Source organism: Hypomesus nipponensis, chromosome 15, assembly GCF_054491055.1.
Source record: "Hypomesus nipponensis isolate SF chromosome 15, ASM5449105v1, whole genome shotgun sequence".
Lineage (NCBI taxonomy): Eukaryota > Metazoa > Chordata > Actinopteri > Osmeriformes > Osmeridae > Hypomesus > Hypomesus nipponensis.
The window spans coordinates 11,023,055-11,045,950 of record NC_140375.1 but is presented as its reverse complement, the minus strand read 5'-3'; the positions used below and the strand labels follow the sequence as shown (position 1 = coordinate 11,045,950).

The window sequence follows — 22,896 nt, the reverse complement described above, 5'->3', positions numbered from 1 at the left end:
AAAAAAAACATCCTCAAGAATAATCGGTTACACCTTTTTATTAGGATTACATTTACAGTCACAAAGTTAAATGGGGTTCAAACACATTGTACTGTAGCCGAGGAGGGACTAGTCTAAGGACCTCCGACCTGTCCATCTCCCAGGGTTTGGCAGGAATAGTGGGGCCTTTTCTGGTGAGATACTGGTTTAGGAAACCTCATTCCAGTTGACAGGTTATTAGTATTGAATATTATATTACAATGCAGGGATTTCAAATAATAACAGGTATGGACAACTACATGTAATGATAATCTCAATGCCCGGATGATCTGATGCACAAAAGTCATGATTTGACAGCTAAAGACGTCAAGAGGAATGCATTAGTTATGAAGACATGGGTGGAATGTTTGTTTCAACTGCAGACAAGAAAAGTCAGGTACAAAACCGATTTCAAGTGACATTTTGTACACTCCTCGTCCTTAGTAACACACTCCCAACACTTGTGCCATAAATACTTCAGTAAACGGATCTAAGGATAGGTTAGTAAGCTAGGCTTGGGGTATCAGAGCATAGTGTATGGAATTGCTCGTTTGCCCAAGTAAGGGGCATGAGAAAATACACATTCCAGACTCCTGAGAGATGTTTTGCAAACTGTGGCTGAACAGCAACACACGCACACACACACACACAGGTCAGTTCAACAGACTTCTACAGACACCGACAGCAAGAAACATGGGACTAGCTCCACCAAGCTCAAATAACGTAGAAATGTGTTAATATATTGAGACAGATTTTTGCTTTTTTTTTTTCTCATCTTTTTTTGTGTTTAGTTTTTTTCCTGTTTCTCATACAACTTTGGTCACACAGAAAATTATCTGCAGCACTGACACAAAACAAACCAACAGATACCACAGCAAAAACATTCCATTATAATCTGAATGGGTAGAGAAAATACAATAATGAAATGAACATCTACTAGACGAGGGGAAAAGGATGACTGAGTGCAATAATAGAATAGGTGGCAAAATGTATGGATGGACAAAGCACTACCTACAAAAACTGACAATTCCATAACTAATACACCAGGGTGAGTAGGGATGTTAAAAAAAAAACTGTATAAAATGTATGGGAAATAGTGTTACACCTGCAATGCCTCCTTCTTAAACAGTACTCTCTAGACTAAATAGTGATTACACCAGTGTAGATGAGGGGGCTAGGCGTGGGACTGGCATTAAGATGTTGCTAGCTAAATGCTACAGGAAACAAAGAACGTCTAGTCCTACACCAGCATCAAGGGGTCCTAGTTCAGCTGATCACATGGATGACAGAGGACACAGTCATGGGGAATACATAGGATGGTCGAGCAACAGCCGAAATGTAAACCACATCTTGAGGAAAACAGAAGCGGATGTTCCTGTCCACATCTACATCAGCATGTTCACTTATTCCTCTAAAATACACCCCACCCCCCTCCTGTTTTATCCAAGCTTTAAGCCAGCACACAAAGATGGGGAAAAAGAGGAGGAGTTTCAAACGGTTTCACAACCCGACTCCTCCCTTGTTCCAGTCTTCCTGCTGCTCCCTGGAGAGTGAGGGCCGTTAGCAGCGGGTCTCATATATCCCGCTGCGGCCGATGTAACGCACCCATTTGATGACATCATGGTCGCTGTAGTTCAGCTTGGGCTCGAACACCTTCAGGTAGCGAACCTTCAGGCCGGAGGGAGCGAAGGGGACCTTTGAAAGGGGGGGGGGGTTGAGAGGTTAAGATCAATACTGCAGAGGGTTAAACATGTTTGAGGCTACTTGATCGTAGCCTGGCTGTCGAGGTCATCGAGTATGTCAAGAGAGTTCACCTCAAAGTTCATGGAGATGGGGGGGCGTGCCCACTTCTTCTTGTCGTTGGTGGGCAGCAGCTCGATCTCAGCGCTGATCTGAGACTCCTTCATCCCTGCCATGCGCTTGATCCTGCACAAATAACCAGTCGGACAGAACCAGCAGTCAGAGCACAGACACCACAAGTACGACTTGAAATCCCTATTTAAAAAGCTTGTTTCGTACACTGCTTTTGTACACAAAGTTGACAAAACCACAAGCAAACAGGAAATTAAACACTGGCTTCTGTATTGGTTCATTCAACTATGATGAAAACTCACTTCCAGACGATGGCGTTTTCGCTAGCTTTGTACTTAGCCTTGCCCTTCATGCAGATCACCTGGACCCCGCTGGTGTTGAGAGGGGTGGGAATGCGGACCTGAAGAGAGAGGGTGTGATAAAAATGTCGTCAAACAAAAATCCCTTCTATGTACTGTCCTTTTTCATTATTTGAAGAAGTGCTGTTCCTTAGGTTCTTGTCACATAAGTGATCATATGCTGCCAGAACCAACCACGCAGATCACATGAGAGGTTGCACGCCTTAAAGGGAAAATGGGCTGCCATACCTCAATCTTCTGTGCCAGGAGAGAGGGCTTGAAGTTGGACTTGATGACCACCTTGACCTCCAGCTTGGTGCGGCCAACCTCCCTCACCAGAGGAATAACACGGAAGGGCAAGATGATGTCCTTGGTGGTGCGGTACCTGCATAGAAGAGAAGAACAGTTAACTCCCTCAGGAGAACAACAAATCGACAGGCAAACACACTCTCTCAATCACACCTACACACACACACAAAAAGGAGTGTGACCTCATGAGCTCGTAGTCTCCGTCCGGCGGGATGAAGCTGATACTGCGCTCCGAGTCAAACTTGCTGAGGCGCACACACTGGTGGAATGTGCAGTCATCAATGGCTATGGATTGCTTCCCACTGGTGGGAGAGGGGAATAAAAGGACGAGAGAGAGAAGGGATTATTGGAGGTTGAAAAGAGGAAGTGAGAAAATAAAAGTTGACTATGTAAAAAAGGGGAAGTGATGACCGACTACAATCTACGGTCCACGTGGTTCCAGACCCCCACTACATGTTAGTAAATGCTACAGAGCTGACACCAGTGAAGGCTGTGACAACAACACACACTGACATGGGCATTATGGAGTCCGCTACACACAGAACCGCAATGGTCTAGTGTCTGTCACAATAACACAAAACGTAGACAAACAAACCCTGGAGACAGAAACAAACAGTGACGGGATGAATGGAGTTCTTATCAAACACACACTGACAACACCATACGAGTGACTGGGGAAAATAAACTAAATGACCATGACTGAGTCAATGTACCATCAAGCCAATGCACATAGCGAGCTCAGGTTCAGGTCGCCCTGATAACACAAACATACCGAGTCATGCAAGTCAAAGTCACACCATACAGCTTGTTTGGTCGTTTGACTTGCATGCCCTGTGGCTAGTATTGGAGGGGGGGGGACAAATGGCAGATGCAGACTGAGAATGAGGAGCAGTCTGACCAAGTGAGAGAGGTACGCTACCTGCCCCCTAACTCACTGAGGTCCAGCACAGAGAAGGGAGAAAATTAAACACGAATCAAGAGGGGGGGAAACACAAACACTTAAAAAAAATAAAAACTTAAATCACTTTACATAAGCACCATATACTGTAGTGTCATAAAACAAGCCATGTGAATTAGTTGCAGAATGATTCAATGCATGCTTTCACTTCAAAGCATGTATTTTTTTTTTTTTTTTTTTTTTTATCATCGAGTTGTCAACTACTGCTAATGAAAAAACGTCTTTGGAGGTCCATGACAGAACTTTATGATTTGATGCAGCCAACACTCAACCGTCCAAATTTGTACCTCAGAGAAGCAATGCACAGCTTTCTCTAATCTTAGGTTTCTACATTATGCAACTCTATTATTATGTTATTCCTCCTACCTGTCACCTGCTGTGTTTGGGATCTTCTGCATTGTACTGTTCAAATCAAAACATTTAGCCAGAGCGACTGATTTCATATAACAGATCCCCCCCCCCCCCCTTTGAAGAGGGCTCGTCTTCGAAAACACAAAGTCAAGGACAACTTTGGAAGAAAAAGTATTTTTTCCGTTACAGAAGAGCCATGTGATTGTGAGCGCTGGCTTGTCCCGAGTCCCGTCAGAATCTCACCTCTTGGCCGCTTCGTCGGTGGCCCCGCCCTTGCCCTGCTTGTCAATGACGATCTTGTCGTTCATGCCGAACTTGCACTCGGGCATTCCGCTCAGGTAGCTCTTCATCACCACTCTCCCAGAGACATGGGCACTCAGGACCTGGCCTGGGCGGTCGAGACAGCCAGGGGTCAACACCAGGACAGGAAGACTCTGTTCGTGACTTATGAGCGGGTTGTAAGACTGTTTTTGAGAGGGGTTGAAGACGGGTGTTTTTTTACCTTGAGGAGACATCAGCAGATTGACGCTCTCCAGCACGTCGAGGAAGAGCTCATTGCGGCGGTACTTGATGCCCTCCCGACGCCAACCAATTTGTCCCGTCACCTGACTGGTGATCTGGGACTGCTCCTCCTTGGTCTGTTAGGACAGGTGGATGGAAGGATGGAGGAGGATACAGCGGAAGGCCAAGTAGGGAGAAAAGAGGGAGAGACGGACGTCAGTACAGATTATACATGAATGCCTAATTTTAACACGTCCTAATGAGGAGTACTCACATGGTGCTGGAGAACAGAATAGCCCGAATGCGCGGAGAAACATGGTCCATGTTGAAATGGAGGTGAGAAAAGAAAGACAAGACATGACACACTTCACCTCCACCCGTGTAATCCTTCACTAATAAAGCCCCACGTCTAGGGGTCCACAGACAGCTTCAGGAAGACATGACCCTCAGACCTCCACTGTGCCTGGCTTCCCACTCATCTCACCCACCTGGCTCTTGATCCCCTGCTGGGTGATGAAGGTCTTCAGGGCGCCAGTCTCCGAGTTCTGGGGGTATCCAAAGTCCAGGATCTCTACAGAGGAAGGTGACCGTGAGACCAAGAACCAGGAGGACTGTCCGGCTAACCACAGGTCTGGCTGCAAGCTTACCAGTTGGGGGGGGGGGGGTGGTCAACTTAATACTAACCTCACTTGTGAGTGGCCCCAACAAATATGATAGTCATGGGACGCACAAAACATGTCAGTGGAAGTTGGAAAGGTCTTCATATATCAGCAGCACATCGGCACACGACAACAACTGCCTGCGCTATATTTTCTTTAGGTTTCGATTTTCCCATCCAAATGTTATAAAAATCAAAACCTAAAAAAACAACAGCACAGCAGAAATGCTGACTACAGGCCATTTTAGAAGGAATCGCTACGGGGACTTGGAATTCTGCAGTGGTGGTATGTAAACAGCAATGTCTACGATATCCCATAATTAAACACCCACACACACACTCAATAAGATGCTGTAATCAAGCACACACTAACATCCATTTAAGAGACTGCATTCAGTCAAGTCACCTCATTATCAAAGCCTTCCACAAACACTTCCTTGGAAAACACTAAGCAAATCCTAAATGCATTTCTCTTTCCCTATTGTGTGTGTGTGTGTGCGCGTGTCGTAGCAGGCAGTGTTTACCGTCCAGCAGCTCATAGATCAGCACAAAATTGTTCTTGATGTTCTCCTCGCTGATCTTGCCAAAGTAGGCGGCCATGACGTCACACATCTTGTAGAGGAACTCAAACACCATGGCAGCATTGACGTTCTGCTTGGTGACGGCCGCAAGCCAGATGTTGGAGCGCTTGACATGGAAGAAGGAGGTGCGGGCAATGTTGTTGACCGGAGAGCGCACCTGCTGGCGTGCGTGGATCACGTTCACACGGAACGCGTCCACTGCATTGCGTCTATTAACAAAACAGGGGAGGGGGGATACAGGGGGAAAGGTGGACATGTCAGACTTAAGAGTAGTTTACTAGAAGAATGGGAAGAATCTCAGAAGGGGAGAGCACCAAACGTTACTGTAGGCCTATGTAAACTGAAATAACACAGGGGTTTGCAACATTTTAATTAAAATGAAGGACAAAGTAACATGCTTTTTGGACAAAAGAACTGAGATTTCAGGCTTTCATACTCCACCCACAACACATTTCCAAGCACAATTTGTCTGTAGTGCTGCTTCAAATGTGTGCTTTGTTGCACAATAATAATTTCTCAAAGATCTTCCTCCAGTTTTTCCAGAGAGTGATTACAGTATTTTCAGGCAGTTGCCTGTAACCTGGTTCGTACTGTATACGAGTTCCTGAATTCAAATTATGGTCAGGGAGCGTAGAAAACTGGAACTGGCATGCTGGCATGGGGGAGCATTCATAATGTTGTCACTTGCCAAGCATATCTTACCTATTCCTAAAGTAGCCAAGGGCAAGATGAATATGAAGACAAATGACACCAGCAAAATGGGTGGAGAGACACATAAAAGATAAACAGGAAAAGCAGAGGAAGAGGTGGAGTTGGGAATAACATCAAGACAGATGGTTAGAGCTAGACACACCACACACAATAGACACGATGTGAAGAACACAGAGTCAACACAACCTAACACAGAACCCATTCATTAGACGATTGGAAGGACACATCAGGCAGGGCAAATCAAAGGTTTAAAGCAGAACTACAGGAGAGGCATGATATAGAGAAGATGGAAGATGATGTGATATGCTAAGAGGTCATGCTAAGGCCACAGTGCTGGCTGAAATGACAGATCCCGTGAATGAGAACGCAGGCCTTGGGCTGGTCGCCTAGTGTTGGACTTTGTTTCTTAGCAACGCTAGAGCTGAATGGTACGTTGCTCAGAGGCTCGGCTGGCTATAGCCCGGATCTCATCTTTGCCAAGCACGTCAGGCTTCACGTTTCAAGTTGTACGAACATCACAATTACATGGAGGAAGGAGAAGGAGGAATGTGCTCCCAAGAACGGACAATCATGATGAACAGACACAGCCATGCAAATACACAATCCAAATTATGGAGTCATGACTCCCTAACTGTTTGGTTGTTGATGTGCTTCCTCTCTACTGTTCCTGTCCTTAAATACCAGCTTCACCATTCACCAAAACTCCCATGGACATCATTAATTGCTCAGAAAACTACTCACCCTATGTCATCCCGGTAGACGCGAGAGATCAACACCTCCCCCTTGTGGTTGTAGATGAATAGTCCTCCAATCATGATGGCAACCTTTTATTCATAACAGCCCATGATGTGTGCCTGTGTGGGAAAGGAGAACTTATTCTTAAGACATAAGACAGCAACAACCACTGCTTGATGTATTCTTATCCAGTTATCTGCTCGACGTAAGTCACACGAGAGAGCTTCTCTGTACACATGGATTCTACACTCAAATTGTGAGTCTCTAAAACAGTTTATTATTGGTACTGGAGGCTGACCTGTATAACTCACTCCTTATTGACTGACAAATACTAGACCAAGAAAAAGAAAACACGCCTAGTTTAATTTAGACCAAATCCAACTGTGACAAATCAGACTGCAAAACCAGCCAAACCCATTACCTATGTAGAACATTTGATTGAACATCAATCTGATCGTTGGTTAGGATAGTTAGATCTACTACAGAAAGAAAGGGTAACATTACTCATTTAAATTTCTGTAAAATGTCTTAATATAAGATTATTGATGGTGTCAGACACTAAATGATGCGGGAAACAGTCATAACGTCATTAGCTACAAGCTAGCAGCTTATCTTAGCCCAAGAAGAAATTATTTCAATCGGATGTTACAAAACGTAATGATGCCGACTGCAAAACAACTATTTAAACATTTAATCGGTTTGGCTGAATGTCACAGTCGCAGGGTTTCTACATTGGTTTCTAGCAGGCTAGCTCAAGATGTCTGCCTCTCCTGGCAAGTAGTGTAGCTAGCTAATGCAAAGCCATAGATCAGCTAGTGCTAGCTACTATGTGCTAACCACTGACCGGGTACTGTACTGTATAGCTTACAGCAACACCAAAAAATATTTCTAGCTATATTTAATGGTTTACGTCTGTTAGCTGGTAGCCTAGCTGTTAAGCCACCTTACAATTTACATTCATGGTGAAAGGAGAACGTCCAAAATGCCCGATCAACAAGAGTTTTATGTAAGATAAACTAATCTGCTAGATACACAGATATGTAGCTAGCGGCTAGGCTAGCTAGGCTGATTATTCCCGGTTTGCAGTGGTATTCACCGTTGTCACGACTTGCGGTCAAAAATTACTGCATTGCCGACATTGCTAGTATCATCGGCCTGACAATCATCGGGCTACTATAATGACAAAAAAATCCCGTAAATGACAACTTACAGCATCAATTTGAAATCTATAAATGTCTCGAATATTTCAATGGTATAGACTCACTGTCTTGTCCTCCGAGTCCGAATCAAGATGTCGACCGCTCTTACCTTCAGACCACTCTGTCAGCTGACTGACTGACGTTAGACGCCGAAACCGTGCCTGTCAGTAGCTCTAGATAGAACATTGCTCTAACAGCTAATACCAATGTCACGAATACAGTCTTTGACCCACATTTACCTATGGTAGCATCATGTTTTAACATCGTTGATTGCATTGCATAAGGTCGTATCGAAGACAAGATATTCAGGAGATTATCTTATGTTGCCAAAGCGTAGAGTTCATGTTTGAATAAACACAACCGGAGACAGGCTAACACTGAACCAATTGTAGCATAGTTGATTATTTAGTCGTTGCATTGAACCAACTCATTTACATGTTTAATTTCTATGGTAGAAATACAATCATTGGCAGTTGTTACAAACCCCCGGGATGTGGGAGTCCTTTTCGCTGACTTTGCAGGAGTCTAGAGAACAAGTCTACTCAAAGTTAAGTTTGAAATAACATGGGTTTGACGACTAGACCCCCATTCCCAGTTCTGTGATATGATTAATTTACTACACCTTTATGTTTGTCCTACTTTAAACCTGCGAAATTGCAACTATTGTATTTCCGGTTTTTGACTCTAGTCTGAATCCACAAACTCAAACTTCATAGTTCACAAACTGCACGTTTCCTGTTTCCTCTGTAGTTATCGGGATCCTGTTAGGACAGAAGTATTGGCTTCTCTGGAAAATGAGAGAGCCATTACCAGAAATGGAGAGATCTTTCGTTCATTGACATGATGCTTTCCAACAAGCAGCAGAAGTTAAAACTTGACTTTTAAGATATTTAATGAATAGAACACTCAAAACATGGTCAGGTTTAGGCAATAAAACTATGTTTATAAATAAAAAACAATTTGTTTCTCATAAAACTGTTTATCGAGGATTAAACATAACTGTTAATCACTATACAGAATCAACCTCTAATCAAAGATTTGAGATAAATGTGTTCTGGCAACAAAAGAGAACATTTGAGACATTGGGCTGTAATATTAGCAGAATGATGATGTTATTTATGAAATAAAGAGAATGCTGGACTAATACAATGCAATGTACACAGAGATGGGAAAATAAGATGGAAAGAGACAAGGTCAACATTGCTCACACCCACCCTTTCCCAAAACTCCCTAAAGTGAGTCTCTGTCCTTTAATACCCATGGTCAAGCTTATGAGATATAACAAGTGTATCCTTAATCCTCCAGTTAAGCAATCGGTCAGATCATTATCAAAGACCATGACCACAAACACTTTTGATGTGGCAGCAGTCATCCTGCTAAAGAGTGAACTACAAAGTGTGTCCTGTCAAAGGGCCACTGAAGGCGAGAAGTACCATTAAAACAAAAGGCCTGTACATCAAAGCTTGAACGAGGAGGATGACGTCTTGATGACACCATCAGATCTGAAAATTAGTAATTCAAAAGGAAATAATATTTCCTGTCTGGATGTACTGTAGGTTAATTCTATGCATTTCTTTTTGGCTTCTCTCCCCATATTCCTTCACAATAAACTGTATATTTAACAAGACAACCAGTAAATGTAAGACTTAGTGCTGTTCATATATATTTTTCTTTATGCATTTAACTGTTTTGTTTTCAGCTTAATACTACTATGTAGAGCAGAGCGCAATCCCAGAGAAAACTGTCAATCCTAACCACAGACTTCCTCAAAGTCTTTTTTTGTTTGTTTCCTGTCTATTATTGAAGTGTCTTTGATAAATAAGGGTGGGGGAATGTGATGGTAAAAAAATACATGATACGTTTAATTTAAGTGAGACACACAGGTCACTTCAAGGAGAAGAGGAAAATAAACAGTACACACACACACTCACGCACATATAAAATGTAGTAAAGAACAAATGTTTTTTAGGGAACATATAGAGAGAGAGCTGTACCCATTCCAATTTTCTTCACTGAAGAAAGTACGAGACACAGAACAGCTAGAGGGGTGAGGGGAGATGGACAACAATGTTCTTTACACAGCCACACCCCACTTGCTCTCCATTTACCTTTTCCATCCTCATCAACCTCTCCAGAAAAGGATCCCTTCTCTGGATCAACTGACTCCCATCGCACGTTACATAACATCAACAAAGAATTCGCTGGGGTTGCCCATGGCAATGCGGAAGGACTGGCGAGAAGCGGTAAGTTCAGGGGGCACAGAAGCCATGTCACGGCCTGGCGGGGACCCCGGAGGAGCTGTGGGAAGCTGTGTTGGCTCTGGCTCTGGGGGCAGGCCAGGCTCTCCACACACCGGGCTGTTGGAATGGGTACTGTGAACACTATGGGAGCTGCAGTGGCTGTGGATGCTGCGCACACTGTGCTCACTAGGGGGCGCCTCAGAGTGTTCATTAGTGGCTTTCTCCCGCCTCTGCTCTTGGTCGCTGCCACTGCCGGCCGACTTGGACTCTGCCCCGCCGGCGCCCCCTGCAGCCTCCTTCTTGCTGCCGCTACGGTTTGACCCACTGCTACGACTCCCTGCAAGAGCAAGAGAGAGAAAGGTGTGAGGACCAGAGATAAAGACATTTCCATTCATCGGGTGTGTGTGTGTGTATTGAAGCGTCTCACCTTCGCTGTGCTGGCTACCCCCGCTGCCCCCCTCTCCAATGTGCGGTGGCTCGTGCAGAGGGTGGGGGTTGTAGGGGTGTGGAATGGGATACTGGTAGGGGAAGGCCAGGGGCCAGGGTGCAGCTCCCGGGTGAGGCAGGGGGGCCAGTGTGTCCTGGTCAGAGGCCCCACTGGAACCATCGTGGTCTTGCAAGGACAGACCAGCCATGTCTGAGAGGGGATGGGTGTAGCAGAGGGAGTGGGGTAGACAGGTGAAAGAGCCCAAAAATAATGTAAATTAAGTTTTTTTATGGCAGGACAAAAAGACCAGGGTAAAGACAGACAGACATGCCAATTACTGAAGTAAAACTCACTGCCACAGAGGTCCCCAAAGATGTAGTAACACTGCTCAGAGAAGGTGATTTTGTTGACTGTATGGCGGATGTATCCAGCCTTCAGAAGGTTGCTGGAGTATTTGCGGGCCTCGCGGCGATCAGTGAAGCCCTCCACGTGATGGTAAAGCCAGTCCACAACATCTGAACCTGAGACAGACAGGGTCAGATATTTGACAAGGTGAGAGATGCACACAAGAAGGGAGAGAGTGCGAGAGGACAAAATATTGATTGTAGCTACCTATGAAGGCGTTGGGGATGGTAATCTTCAGCCACATCCTGTCTCGCACCTCCAGCCCAGACTCTGGGGATGCCATCGCCTTGGCAATGGCCGCCATATCGCTGTGAATGGACAGATGCAAGTCATCGTACCCTGGAAGAAAAACAGAAAGAAAGAAGTGAGAAAAACAGAAATAAAGAATAGGGAGAGAGAAAAGAAAGAACAAAATCAAAGATAGAGAATGAAAGAAAACCAAAGTGTCTGATGACAAGGTCAAGTTGTGAAACAAACACAAAGGGAGCCATTCGCTACAGCAGGAAGAAGAGGATGAGGGCAGCCAATGGCAGCGTAGAGGAGGAGGGGGAGGAGGACTTACTCTCAGTCTCAGGGATGGAGCTTGTGATGGAGGAGCTGGTGGAGGTGATGGTGCTCATAGAAGGGCTCATACCGTACACCGGGTACGCTCCCGTCATTGCCGCAGTGTGGGACACCCAAGCAGCAGGGTCTATGGGACGGATCGGCTCACCTACGGAAAAGGAGGGGTGTACGTGTTGGGGATTTCTACATGAAACATGACTCCATATGACCGTCCCGACCCACCCCACCCTTAACATGGGGGTGGGAGTGACACCAAATACAAGAATGTTAAATTTAGTAAAACACAATCCTCTCAAACTTTCATTAGATTGATCTGTGTATCTGTTGAACAAGGTGAGACTAAATCAATTGGGCTGTGAATGAGTACTCACTCCTGGGCAGCGTGAAGCATCCTCGAGGGTTTGGATCCCAGCATTTAGCCACAGTCAGAGTGATGGGCCTGTCAGCACACAGAGGAAACTCTGTTCACAAGCATTGCTGTCTCTCTCTCTTTCTTTCTCTCTCTCTTTCTCTCGCAGAGACAAAAGGATATACCTCCACCCCGCCCCCACACACACACACACATGCAGACAGACTCATACACTCACAGACACACAAAAAACACGCAAACATATATTCCATATTCCCTTAGAGCCTTACCCTGGCTTGTGCACAATCTCCCTCAGCACCCTCACAGCATCATCATTGCTCATGTTTTCAAAGTTGATGTCGTTTACCTGGGGAGGTGTGACAAGGAAATAAGGCCTCAAAAAAATAATAATAAATGAAAACAATAAATGAAGTAAAACATGCCATGTCCAACAGAAAGCCCTGGGTCAAACACACAAACACACACACACACAAACCTGAAGCAGCATATCACCAGGCTCAATGCGTCCGTCCGCTGCCACGGCCCCGCCCTTCATGATGGAGCCGATGTAGATGCCCCCGTCACCTCGCTCGTTGCTCTGGCCCACAATGCTGATACCCAGGAAGTTGTACTTCTCTGTACAAGCCAAGGAGTGATGAGGTTGAGGTGTGCGTGTGGGGGTGGGGGGGGGGTTAGAAAGAGGATTTATCTGTGCTCCCACACAGATATAGACATACTCACCCATGTTTAAAGTGACAGTGATGATGTTCAAAGACATGGTGGAGTCTGTGATGCTGCTGAACGAGGACGACTGGAGACAGCAAGAGGGACAGAGAAAGAGAGGAAGGCAGCAGGGGGAATGAAGGAGGAGAGCGAGAGAGAGAGAGATGAAGAGAGAGAGAGAGAGAGAACTTGAAGATGATAGAGGTACAGATATAGGCCACAAAACACAGGAAGCAGATCTGGAATCAGGGCACACGTGTGTCTGTCTCATTTACCCTCTCCATCCGCGGTGCTTTGGGTTTCCGTCGGCGACGGCGATGCCGTCTCATGAGTCTGGAGGATGAGCTCTGCTCTGTGGAACCGCTGAACCTGAGAGGGGATGACATCACAGCTATGACACAACTCATATTGTGTCATTTAAGGTGTGATGGTGTGAAGCCTTTGATGGCATACAATGTACACTCATCCACCATTGGTTCAATCTTCACATGTGATGATCCGCTCAAGCCAATAGTAAGAAAGGGCATTGAGCTCAGAAAGAAAATAGGCTGTCCTTTATCCAGAGTTTCTAGAGCATGTGATTGGAGGAAGCTTTATATATCCTCCTGACCATATCATTTTTGTAGATTAAGTGCCTTTAAGACATGTTTTGGTGTAAATGGATACCTTTTTGTTCATTAGGACAAGAACAATTTTGTGTGTGTGTATTACTGTGTGAGTGTCTGCTTGTGTACGCATTTGTCTCCCAGATGAAAAATCTGGGCTAATAGACCGAATCCGATTGGCTCACCGGCTTGCCGAGTCATCGTCCTCAGAGTCAAAAAAACTGGTGGTATCCAGCTCGCTGCTCATGAGGGTGGACGAGCTGTCATACCCTGCTAACTCTGGCCTTCGCTCGGGCCGGGAGTGACCATTCAACCTCCCACCTGTAGGGGCCACCAGAGAAAATCATGACAGAGGACCCGTATTGTCAACACACAGTACCAACAATTTAGATCCATTAAAAGAGTGTCTATGATGTATCTTATTTATGAAGAATGCAGGATTTAAGCACATGACATGAAAATGAGAAGAAGGAGTTACCATGGTCGAGAGGATCTTTCCTTCTAGGTCTTTCCCTCTCTCTCTCCCGCTCCTTCTCTCGCTCTCGTTGCTTAGAGACAACAGACTCTGTCTCAGTCTCATTGTCCAAGTTATCCTGACTGCCAGCAGCATTTGCACTGATGTTGAAAGACAGGGGGGATAAAGAAGAGCAACATGAAAGAGAGAGATTTTTTAAAATATCACTATCACTACCGTATTCCCGCTCTACACAGACACAGCAGCTACAGCTGGAGACCTCTGCCATTTAAGTGTCAAGTGATGTTATCTGAATGTCAGTGTGTTTTAATGTCAGCCAAAACTGAGTGTGCTGGGATTTAGGTACTGAGAGATCATTGCTGTGTATGTGTGTGTCTATGTGCGTGTGTGTGTGTGTGTGTGTGTGTGCATGCATGCGTGAGTATGTATGCGGATAAGCAATCCCTTGTGCGTGTTGGTGTGCATGTGAGCTCTGCAGTGGGCCAAACTGTGATCTCCAGTCTAACAGCAGGGGGGGCAGTAAGACCACCCTCTAATGACATAATGGTCTGCTATAACGGCCTGTGGATACCAGAAGTTTCCATTGGTTTGATAATTAACCTGAGTTCACTGGGGGGCAGACAGAGAGACAGAAAGCAGGAAACATACTCTCACACGCAGGAAAGGCCATGGGCACAAACAACCCCTCAGCCATGTGCTGAGTTAGAGATAAGAGACGTCAGTCTATATTTTTTGACCAAACTCAACCATTCAAAATCATAGAGAAACATGTTATTTACTACTGCAGTCAGCAATAGCCTTCTGGTTTGAAACATAGTTTTAAAGAGACATTAATAATTGATCTCACACATTTACAGACACACACGCACACACACACACACACACACACACACACACACACACACACAGACAAACACTCAGTCTATGACAGTCTGTCCATCCCCTGATTACAACCAATACCCTTGTCTGAGCAAAGGCAAGGCCACTTCCTTCCATACAGTAGGCCTGGCACTTAAGACAATCAATATTAGCATTAAGAAACATTGACCCATATTGATCATCAGTGGGTCTCAATCGATTATTTCAGTAAGCTGATTTGATTTACCATTTACAGGCAGCAGGGATTGGCGACTAGCTGTAGTAAAATGTTAAGGTAAAGAAACAAAGGAGAGAAGGGGGAATGTGTGAGACAGAGAGAAAGAGGAGGAAAGATACACACAGATCTGGAGAGAGATCTGGGGAGAGAGAGAAGTCTGGGAAGAGAGGGAGATCTGGGGAGAGAGGTGGGAAGAGAGATGGGAAGCAAGTAAGAGAGAGAGAGCAAGAAGAAAGAGAGAGCGAGTGAGGGGAGAGCCAAGAGGGAAGCAGAGCCTTTCATCTCACACCAGTATTGACTTCAAGCCCTTGCTCTGGTGAGGCTCAAGACAGGTATTTGATTACTGCACAGGACTGATGTGCGAGCTCTATGTTCCTCATCAGGTGAACACGTCTGTACTATTCCTTTAGGTGGACCACTCAGACTCCAACTGCTATGGGTGGGTGCCCAGACACTAGATGCTAAAGTGTTAGATACGCATGGTTTACATAATGTAGGTGAACTTAGAAAACCGTGAATTGATAAATGTGGTTATATGTGGTGCTTCTGAAAACATACAAGCACAGATGCATGCACACACACATACAATGCCTCAGTGTACTAACTGGAAAGAGGGGGGTCTTGAGTCCCCGATACCGCCGGTCCTCTCCAGGGGGGGCGGTAGGTCTGGCTGGCTGTCTGCACACACGGAGCCCCCGTCTGAGTGACAGCCGTCTGCAGACACCAGCTGGAGGGAGAGAGAGAAGGGCGGGGGGGGGGGGGAGAGACTAAGTTGTAATAAGTCTCAAAGTCAATAATGATGGTCAAAAGATCTGAGTATCAATGCGCTCATTGATACAGTGGACAGATCCACAGACAATCCTTCATTCACTTCCACCCTTGTAGTGACACACTTCCTCCCCCATCCCTGTTGTTCCTCTGGAATGTCCACCACCCCTGCCCTCTGATTCAATCTTCTCGTTAGAACCAGGATATTTCAGGAGTGTTGCTGAGCATCCTGTGATTCCAGTTAGCTGATCTAATCAAAGGCTAAGTGAGGACCACTGTTCTGCCTCTTCTTCTCCGGCCCACAAAGGATCGGCAGGGACCCTGCGTGCCTGCCCTTCTCCTCTCTGACCAGTAGAAGAAGTGCTGGAGGGTCCTGCCACACGCTGCCCCTCTACACACTGTTCCATGACAGGCAGAGCTCTCCAGACAGCAGCAGAGAGAGCTGCAGTTACCCCAACCCTGAGTCCAGCATTACTGGAGAGGCCAGAGAGCAGAATGGAGGGATATGTTCCCTAACCAGGCTGATTTCCACCTAACCAAGGCCTTTTCACCCACTGGACAGGTTGGAAAATGATGCTCTAGAGTCTAGACTAGCATGAGAAACAGAAGAGAGAAGGAAATAACTCTGCTCTGAAAAAAGGGGATTAGGAGGGTGTTTCCACAAGAGTGCCTGCTGTGCCATTTTGAGAATGGGATTTGCATGCATGAGAGTGTGTGTTAGTTAGTGTTAGTTGGCGAGAAGGATTATGTGGACGTGAGACAGAGAGGGGAGAAATGGAGGGATTCCAATAGAGGAAAAGAGAGATGGGCATGGTGGAGAAAGACTACACTGAATAGAGGAAGAGTTGTCTGTGGCATGGACATGTGCTGTGGCAGAGGTAAAGGTAAAACACAAACAAATGAGGTCAGATTATATAAGACAGTTAGCTGTGATCGCAGACCCACATGTGATACACACACACACATTCCAGGTCACTATGTAGTTAGTTAGTCTAAGGTACTAATACTCAATAGTCTTCTAATCAATAGTCTTCAGAGCGAATACATGCAATATTTATCAGTCTGGCAATAAGCTCTGTGACACTCTTGCAAAAAGAATGCTTGCAGGATTCTGCACTCACTGTTATCACTGCTGAACCCACAGGGGGGCAATAAGAAAGAGGGAGAGGCAGAGAGAGAGAGAAAAAGAGAGACAAAGACAGACATAAGAAAGAGAGGCAGAAGGAGAGAGACAGAGAGAGACAGGGTAGAAAATAAACATACATATATGGTCAGACTAAAGACAAAATGGGAAACTTGCTCACCCAAGATACCACTCTGCCATTGAAACAGGGGAGTTTGGCGTTGTCATCAGAGATCTCCTCTTTCACAACCCTGTAAGGAAAAAAATATTTAAGGAAATATCCACTGAACTACATCCACCCATCCTTAAGTAACACCCATCCTGCTCATTAGGGAAAAAGCGATGTTTTGTTTCTTGAAACGTAGTTCAAATTATAATTGTGTTAGAATACGCCTCACCTATAAAATCCAATTTAGGTGTAATGTCAAAGGGATAAAATGACACTAAACTTATGACTTACAATGTTTAAACATTTAATGGAAAAAAAGACACAAGTCGCTCTGTTTCGCACAAATAAAGCCATAATCAAAATCAGGATTCAGAACCAATGTCTTTTCTCACTACCCAGCTGCTCTCTAAAAAAAGTGCCGACCCTAAATGACCCTATTTACCATAGAAGCCATACGGCAGGGAGACTTGTGAGAGGCCATGCATTGTGAGAGGTGAAGGAGACTCAGCAATGTTAAATTGAAAGCCAAATAAAATAAGACGGGGATCCATATATTATCTGAATGATTTCGCAACAAACAACCACACAATATACCACACATACACACACACTCAGGTTAACACACTGGAAAATAAAATATTCAAACAATATCTCTCTTAATTTATCTGACAGCCTAGTCAGAGAAGATAGGGAGAACACTGAAGGGGTGAGCAGCCTCTTCTCAATATCACCACTCTAAACGCAGGTAAATGTTGGTGAGTGTATGTAATGCCAAATAGTGGAAACTCTTAAGCCATTCCTGGCTATGGTGGTTGAGGAATACAGCTGAATTTATTGAACACTGGGTTGGAATAATAATAACACTCGACAGCTCACAGTCTCTCTCTCTTCTTCTTTGTTTCTCTAATCTAACCCATCACAGCCATAGGTCCTATAAAATAAGAATATGCAATATTCTTACAAACCAGTTACAAACCATTACACAGAATTGTAACCAACTAAAAAGTGCCTCAGTGGGGCTTCAATATGCACATGGCTGAACACATGCTTTGTTCAAGTCATGTGACCCCCGACTAGATGAAATGCTTAACAACTGATTATGTTTGCATCATTCCCCGTTCACCTCTGCCTGGTCGGTAACACAGCACCCCTGCACTGTGACATTGATCCGCTCAGTCTTGTTATTTCTCTCTTTCCCTCCCTTCTAATTCCAGGACAAGAGCTGTGTACATGTTCCTGAATTTACTTAAAAATACATTGAGATTGAGTGACAGCAAAGGAGAAAGAGAGGAGAGAGAGAGAGAGGAGAGAGGAGAGAGAGAGAGGAGAGAGAGGAGAGAAAGAGGAGAGAGGAGAGAGAGTGGATGTGTATCTGTGTGTCAATCAGTGGGATTATGTTAAAAGTGACAGCATGCTAATGAAAGCAACAAGCAACAGCTTTAATTTCTACCAACTGATGTGACCTTTGAACTTGGATCCAATTGGGAGGTTTACGGGGCTTTAAAGAGGTCAGGACAGTCAATTTCTCATAGTTTCACTGCAGAGCACTAATCCAGCCTCAGCCCGGGCAATAACAACAGATTACATTACATAATCTATATGGCATTCAAGGACCTTTCAATTTCACTCCCACATTGCACACTCGCAAATGACAACCCACCAATCACAACATGTCATTCAAACTCAAATGTATTTAATCCCACCGCTCAGCCCTTGTTACTCAATCCAATAGTTCCTTATAACTTGTTGTCCTTATTCTTCCCCTCTCTCTGTTTCCTCCATCCTTTCGTTTCCCAGCCCTGCTGACAGGGCCTTTGGGGAGCTGGGTTTGTAGCCCCAGCAGGTGCAGACAGTCCCATTGATCTGAAAGCTGAGCAGACCACTAATAAAGAGAGCCTGCATCTACGTAGCTTCCACTGATTAGATTTACCTCTGAGAAATAAGATGAATGTAGCTCTGGACTGGTTACTGTGTGCATATTTGTGTGTGTGTCTGGAGGAGGGGGGGGGAGTGAATGGTAGAGAAATGGAAGAGAGAAGAATGGGAGAGATGGAAAGTGAATGCATTAGGGAAAGAGGTGAGGACACCAGGAAAAGGGAGGGGAGTCTAATCTCGGATGTTCAGAGGCAGCGTCCTTTATTCTTTGCAGGCATAAGAGACACAAACAGTACAATCCCTGAGCGTCAGAGACGGATTAAATATCAAAACAAACCAAATGTGCACAAACACACACGCACTGCTAACATTCTCCAGAGTAACTTCTCATGCATCTAATATGCAAATTGCCTCAAGTACAGACACAAAAGACAAGCCAAGAAAATAAAACAGGAAGAGGGAAAGTAGGTCAGCTTAAAAGAGGGCGAGCAAAAAGAGCTTTCTGCCACCTCTTCAGCTAGTGCCAGACTGACCACTCCACAGTATTTAGTCAACACACCCAAACACACACACACACACACACACATACACACAGAAAACGGGCACATAATCACTAAGCCCAAACATCTACACTGCAGAGTTTCCCGCAGTCCCACACTATTTCTGTCCAGTTCTGGACCCATTACTCTCCGTGCTAAAATAAACAGATGTGCTTTGCTGGGAGTCTTGGGGGGTGGGCTTGACATGTTGTCTGTGTGTGAGTGTGTGCATGAATGTGTGTGAGAGAGAGGTGGGTGTGGGTTGTGCTGTCCAAACTGTGCATTGTTAAGCAGGCTGGGCCAGACATGCATATCAAAGACCTCTTCTAACCAATCAAAAATGACTGGACGGCCAGAGGGAGAGCCATATTCTGATACATGTGCATGACCAACTGGTATGCATGACATCTCCTTTAAAGGCATGAACTCCTTTACTGATCTGTAATTTGCTTTGGAGAAATGGCAAGCAAGAAAGTGATGGAGAGAGAGAAAGAGAGACAGAAAGAAAGAGGCACTGAGAGAGGGAGAAAGAGAGAGAGAGAAGCAGGGTAAGACAGAGAGAAGCGGGGAGAAGCAAAGAGAGAGGCAGGAAGAGAGAAAGAGAGACAGAGAGAGGGAGCGCTGGAAAGGATGTAAAAAATCCAGATTTTTTTCCAGCCAACATGGTGCTAGTGATCGTTCAAACAGTCATGGTCCTCTGGGCTCCATGAATGCTCTAAAAAACAAGAACTAAATGTTGGAACTGCAGTCCCTGCTGATGTTCAGTGGGAGAGTAATGGAACAAAACACATATGCTTTCAAACATAGAATGTACCACCAAATTGACTAATAGGATATTATGGACTTCATAAGGCATAAAAAAAAATCTGATGTTCCAGTATTGCCGAACATGTTTCAATTATTTCTAATAAGTTGTAGAATAGATCATATTTTAAGAACTGACAAAAATGTTCCTACTCTACCACACAATAAGTGTGATTGAAACACCAGATACAAATGGGTTCCCAAGACAAATAGCATCCTTCCAAGGTTCCCCTGTACGTCCTTCCACAGCGGGTCCCACATTCCCCTTCTCAGGCCTGTGGCTGCACAGATGAGTCTGCAGACTAGACCAGTAGCCCCTGTCCAACAACACTTCCCTCATCCCCTCCCTGGCCCAGTCTGTCTGCCTGGCTGACTCCTAACTCTTTCTGGTCCAGCATTTGAGAGTCCCTGTCCTCCAGCTCGGTTGAGCTCCGCAATAAGTGTTTTGACAATCACCAGGGCTCAGCAACCAGACAGATCTTATAGAGTGCTAATAATAAATCATGTTTGCCACGTGTATGCACATTCTCTCCATTGTCTTGTGTGATAAAATGCATGAGTTGTTCATATGTATTCATGTTTGTGAGACAGATATAATCATGATTGAATGAGGAAGGGGTTGGGTCATAGGTGGCGTTAAAGGGTAAAGGTTTAGAGCCGCTGTAATGTGATCGTAAATCATTTCTCTCACCTTATCGAGTTTGAGACGTTTGCACAGAGATAACAGAGGTTGGTGGAGCAACATCAGCGTGCATGGACAAAATACATTATTTGAAAAAGTCGTGATTTTCTTTCTTTCAAAACAGCCCGTGTCTATTTCTAAGCCATGTGCTATCACGTGCGCACCTGTTCTCCTGACAAAGAAGATAAGGGTGAGCTCTTATCCTGACCTAAAGGAGACGTGTTGCTTTATTGTCTTTAGACTGAGTATATTGTCGAAAAATGATTTCCTCTTTGACAGCAGGCTGTGAATATTCACATCGGCATAGGCTACAGAGGTTAGCTAGCATTTCTTTATTTGGAGGATGCCATTACCACCCCTGCCGCTCAACGACAGCATCCATTGAGCTCTTGGAACGAAAGATGCCCTCATGTCACGAAATATCCGATGCTTATCTTTAAGGGAAAGCCAAGACAGACATTACAGCTGTAGGCCTACCCATATTAGGCTAGCTATTGTGTTTGGAATTATTATAGTTATTATGTACTTATTATAGTGAGAATATATAAATATATATTATATAAATAGAACAAAATGGGTTGTGTAAGTGATACACGATGCACTGGAGAAAGACAATGCTGATGTCAGTTGTATTCTGAGTCTTATTTAAGGCGAACGAGGGGCTGCATTTGGGACTGAGACAGCAGGCAATTGCAGAGACGTGACAATGTAACTCAATAAATTACATAGTAGGCTATAGAAATGTATAGCCTACATGCCCAACTTTTGCAACTGATGCACAGGCACTGAAAGATAATAGAAGTGTAATAGCCTACGTGAAAGCATGGTAGGCTAGTTCTTAAAAAGCCAAATGCAAGTTAAGTCAAGTTGCTGCTTAAGGAATTTAAAAGTCGCACAGCTTGGTTTGTGAAACAACAAGGAAACTGATCTTTTTTTTAGCTTGTCGTGTAGTTATGATACCGTGAGAAGTGTCAACAAATTTCACTTTCCGTGTTCTCAACCGAAGATAAAATGCTTTTTTCTGTTGTTTAGGACAGATCCAAGACATTTTGAGTGACCTGCATCATATTATGACAGTCTGGATCTCTGCATAATGAAATCAGACTTGAAAATACCCCTCCCATCAGTGCTTCCAATAGCCACTTAATATACCATCTCTAAAATGGACGCTGTAATTTCAAAGTATACTTTGTTATAACAATCTATGACATATTTATTCTCTGAAAATGTAATAAATGCTTTCTAAGTAACGCCGTCATATTAATAAAGACTATGCCTGGCAAACAGACAACCCCCACGTTGATTTCCTTGACATGTAGCACAGGCTACCGAGTGTGTAGAGTTAAGGATACATAATAGCATATATTTAATACAAAACACACACACAAATCTACCTTAAGAAGCAGGCTGTGACTGTATTCTATGCCTATGATCTTACCCGAAATCATCGTCCATAGATTTGAAGAAAAATTTATAGTTTGGCTTATTGAGGACATGTTTGAAGTCCGCAAGAGTAACCCTGTCAGCAGCGATGGGCAACTTGACCAGGTAAGGAGTTTCCTGGTCGTCGAGGTGATAAATAATTTTGGTCTCCCCCATGGCGGGCCGCTGGGGAGGGTAAGGCCGAGCACATCCAGCCCTGGGTACTCTGTCTGCCTCCCTGGGGCTGGTTCAGGCAGTCTCCTCTAGCCTGGACCCCGGCTGTTATCAAATCCTTGGTCTGTAGCACTTGAGGTGGACCCGTACGATGGTCTGTAGCGCAGTTATATTCTAATGAAAACAATTAAATAGAGGTCTTAACATTCCATTGCCCAAACATTTATTTCATTTTTCATTTGTATATCGTCTGTCCGATATACAAGGAATTTCGCTTTTTTTTTG

The 22,896-nt window shown here is 44.6% G+C and overlaps 2 protein-coding genes across 2 annotated transcripts; both read right to left on the bottom strand.

Moving 5' to 3' along the window:
* Nucleotides 1–22: 22 nt before the first annotated feature.
* On the bottom strand, nt 23–8,372 carry ap2m1b (adaptor related protein complex 2 subunit mu 1b). Its single transcript, XM_084673430.1, has 12 exons — nt 8,237–8,372; nt 6,979–7,091; nt 5,470–5,735; nt 4,776–4,858; nt 4,562–4,567; nt 4,289–4,424; nt 4,030–4,174; nt 2,660–2,779; nt 2,418–2,553; nt 2,133–2,230; nt 1,833–1,944; nt 23–1,713 (listed from the first exon to the last, which is right to left on the bottom strand). The coding sequence occupies exons 2-12, from the start codon at nt 7,050–7,052 to the stop codon at nt 1,579–1,581; spliced, it is 1,311 nt and encodes a 436-aa protein (XP_084529556.1). The 5' UTR covers nt 7,053–7,091; nt 8,237–8,372; the 3' UTR covers nt 23–1,578.
* Nucleotides 8,373–9,045: 673 nt separating this feature from the next.
* dvl3b (dishevelled segment polarity protein 3b) lies at nt 9,046–22,677 on the bottom strand. Its single transcript, XM_084673428.1, has 15 exons — nt 22,454–22,677; nt 17,128–17,197; nt 15,661–15,782; nt 13,963–14,099; nt 13,670–13,805; nt 13,155–13,248; nt 12,898–12,967; nt 12,653–12,792; nt 12,447–12,523; nt 12,179–12,246; nt 11,806–11,955; nt 11,451–11,582; nt 11,192–11,359; nt 10,839–11,048; nt 9,046–10,748 (listed from the first exon to the last, which is right to left on the bottom strand). The coding sequence occupies exons 1-15, from the start codon at nt 22,612–22,614 to the stop codon at nt 10,348–10,350; spliced, it is 2,136 nt and encodes a 711-aa protein (XP_084529554.1). The 5' UTR covers nt 22,615–22,677; the 3' UTR covers nt 9,046–10,347.
* Between the last annotated feature and the right edge of the window lie 219 nt (nt 22,678–22,896).

Bases quoted from the DNA above. Each gene is read 5' to 3' on its own strand.
- ap2m1b (XM_084673430.1), bottom strand. From the start codon at position 7,052: ATGATTGGAGGACTATTCATCTACAACCACAAGGGGGAGGTGTTGATC. The intron at 4,859-5,469 runs GTAAACACTGCC...CTTCCTCTGTAG, and splicing joins GATCTATGAGCTGCTGGACG to AGATCCTGGACTTTGGATAC. The intron at 2,554-2,659 runs GTCACACTCCTT...TCTTCTATGCAG, and splicing joins GGAGACTACGAGCTCATGAG to GTACCGCACCACCAAGGACA.
- dvl3b (XM_084673428.1), bottom strand. From the start codon at position 22,614: ATGGGGGAGACCAAAATTATTTATCACCTCGACGACCAGGAAACTCCT. The intron at 12,793-12,897 runs GTGAGTATGTCT...TGGCTTGTACAG, and splicing joins CACTGTCACTTTAAACATGG to AGAAGTACAACTTCCTGGGT. The intron at 11,956-12,178 runs GTGAGTACTCAT...CCTTTTCCGTAG, and splicing joins ATGCTTCACGCTGCCCAGGA to GTGAGCCGATCCGTCCCATA.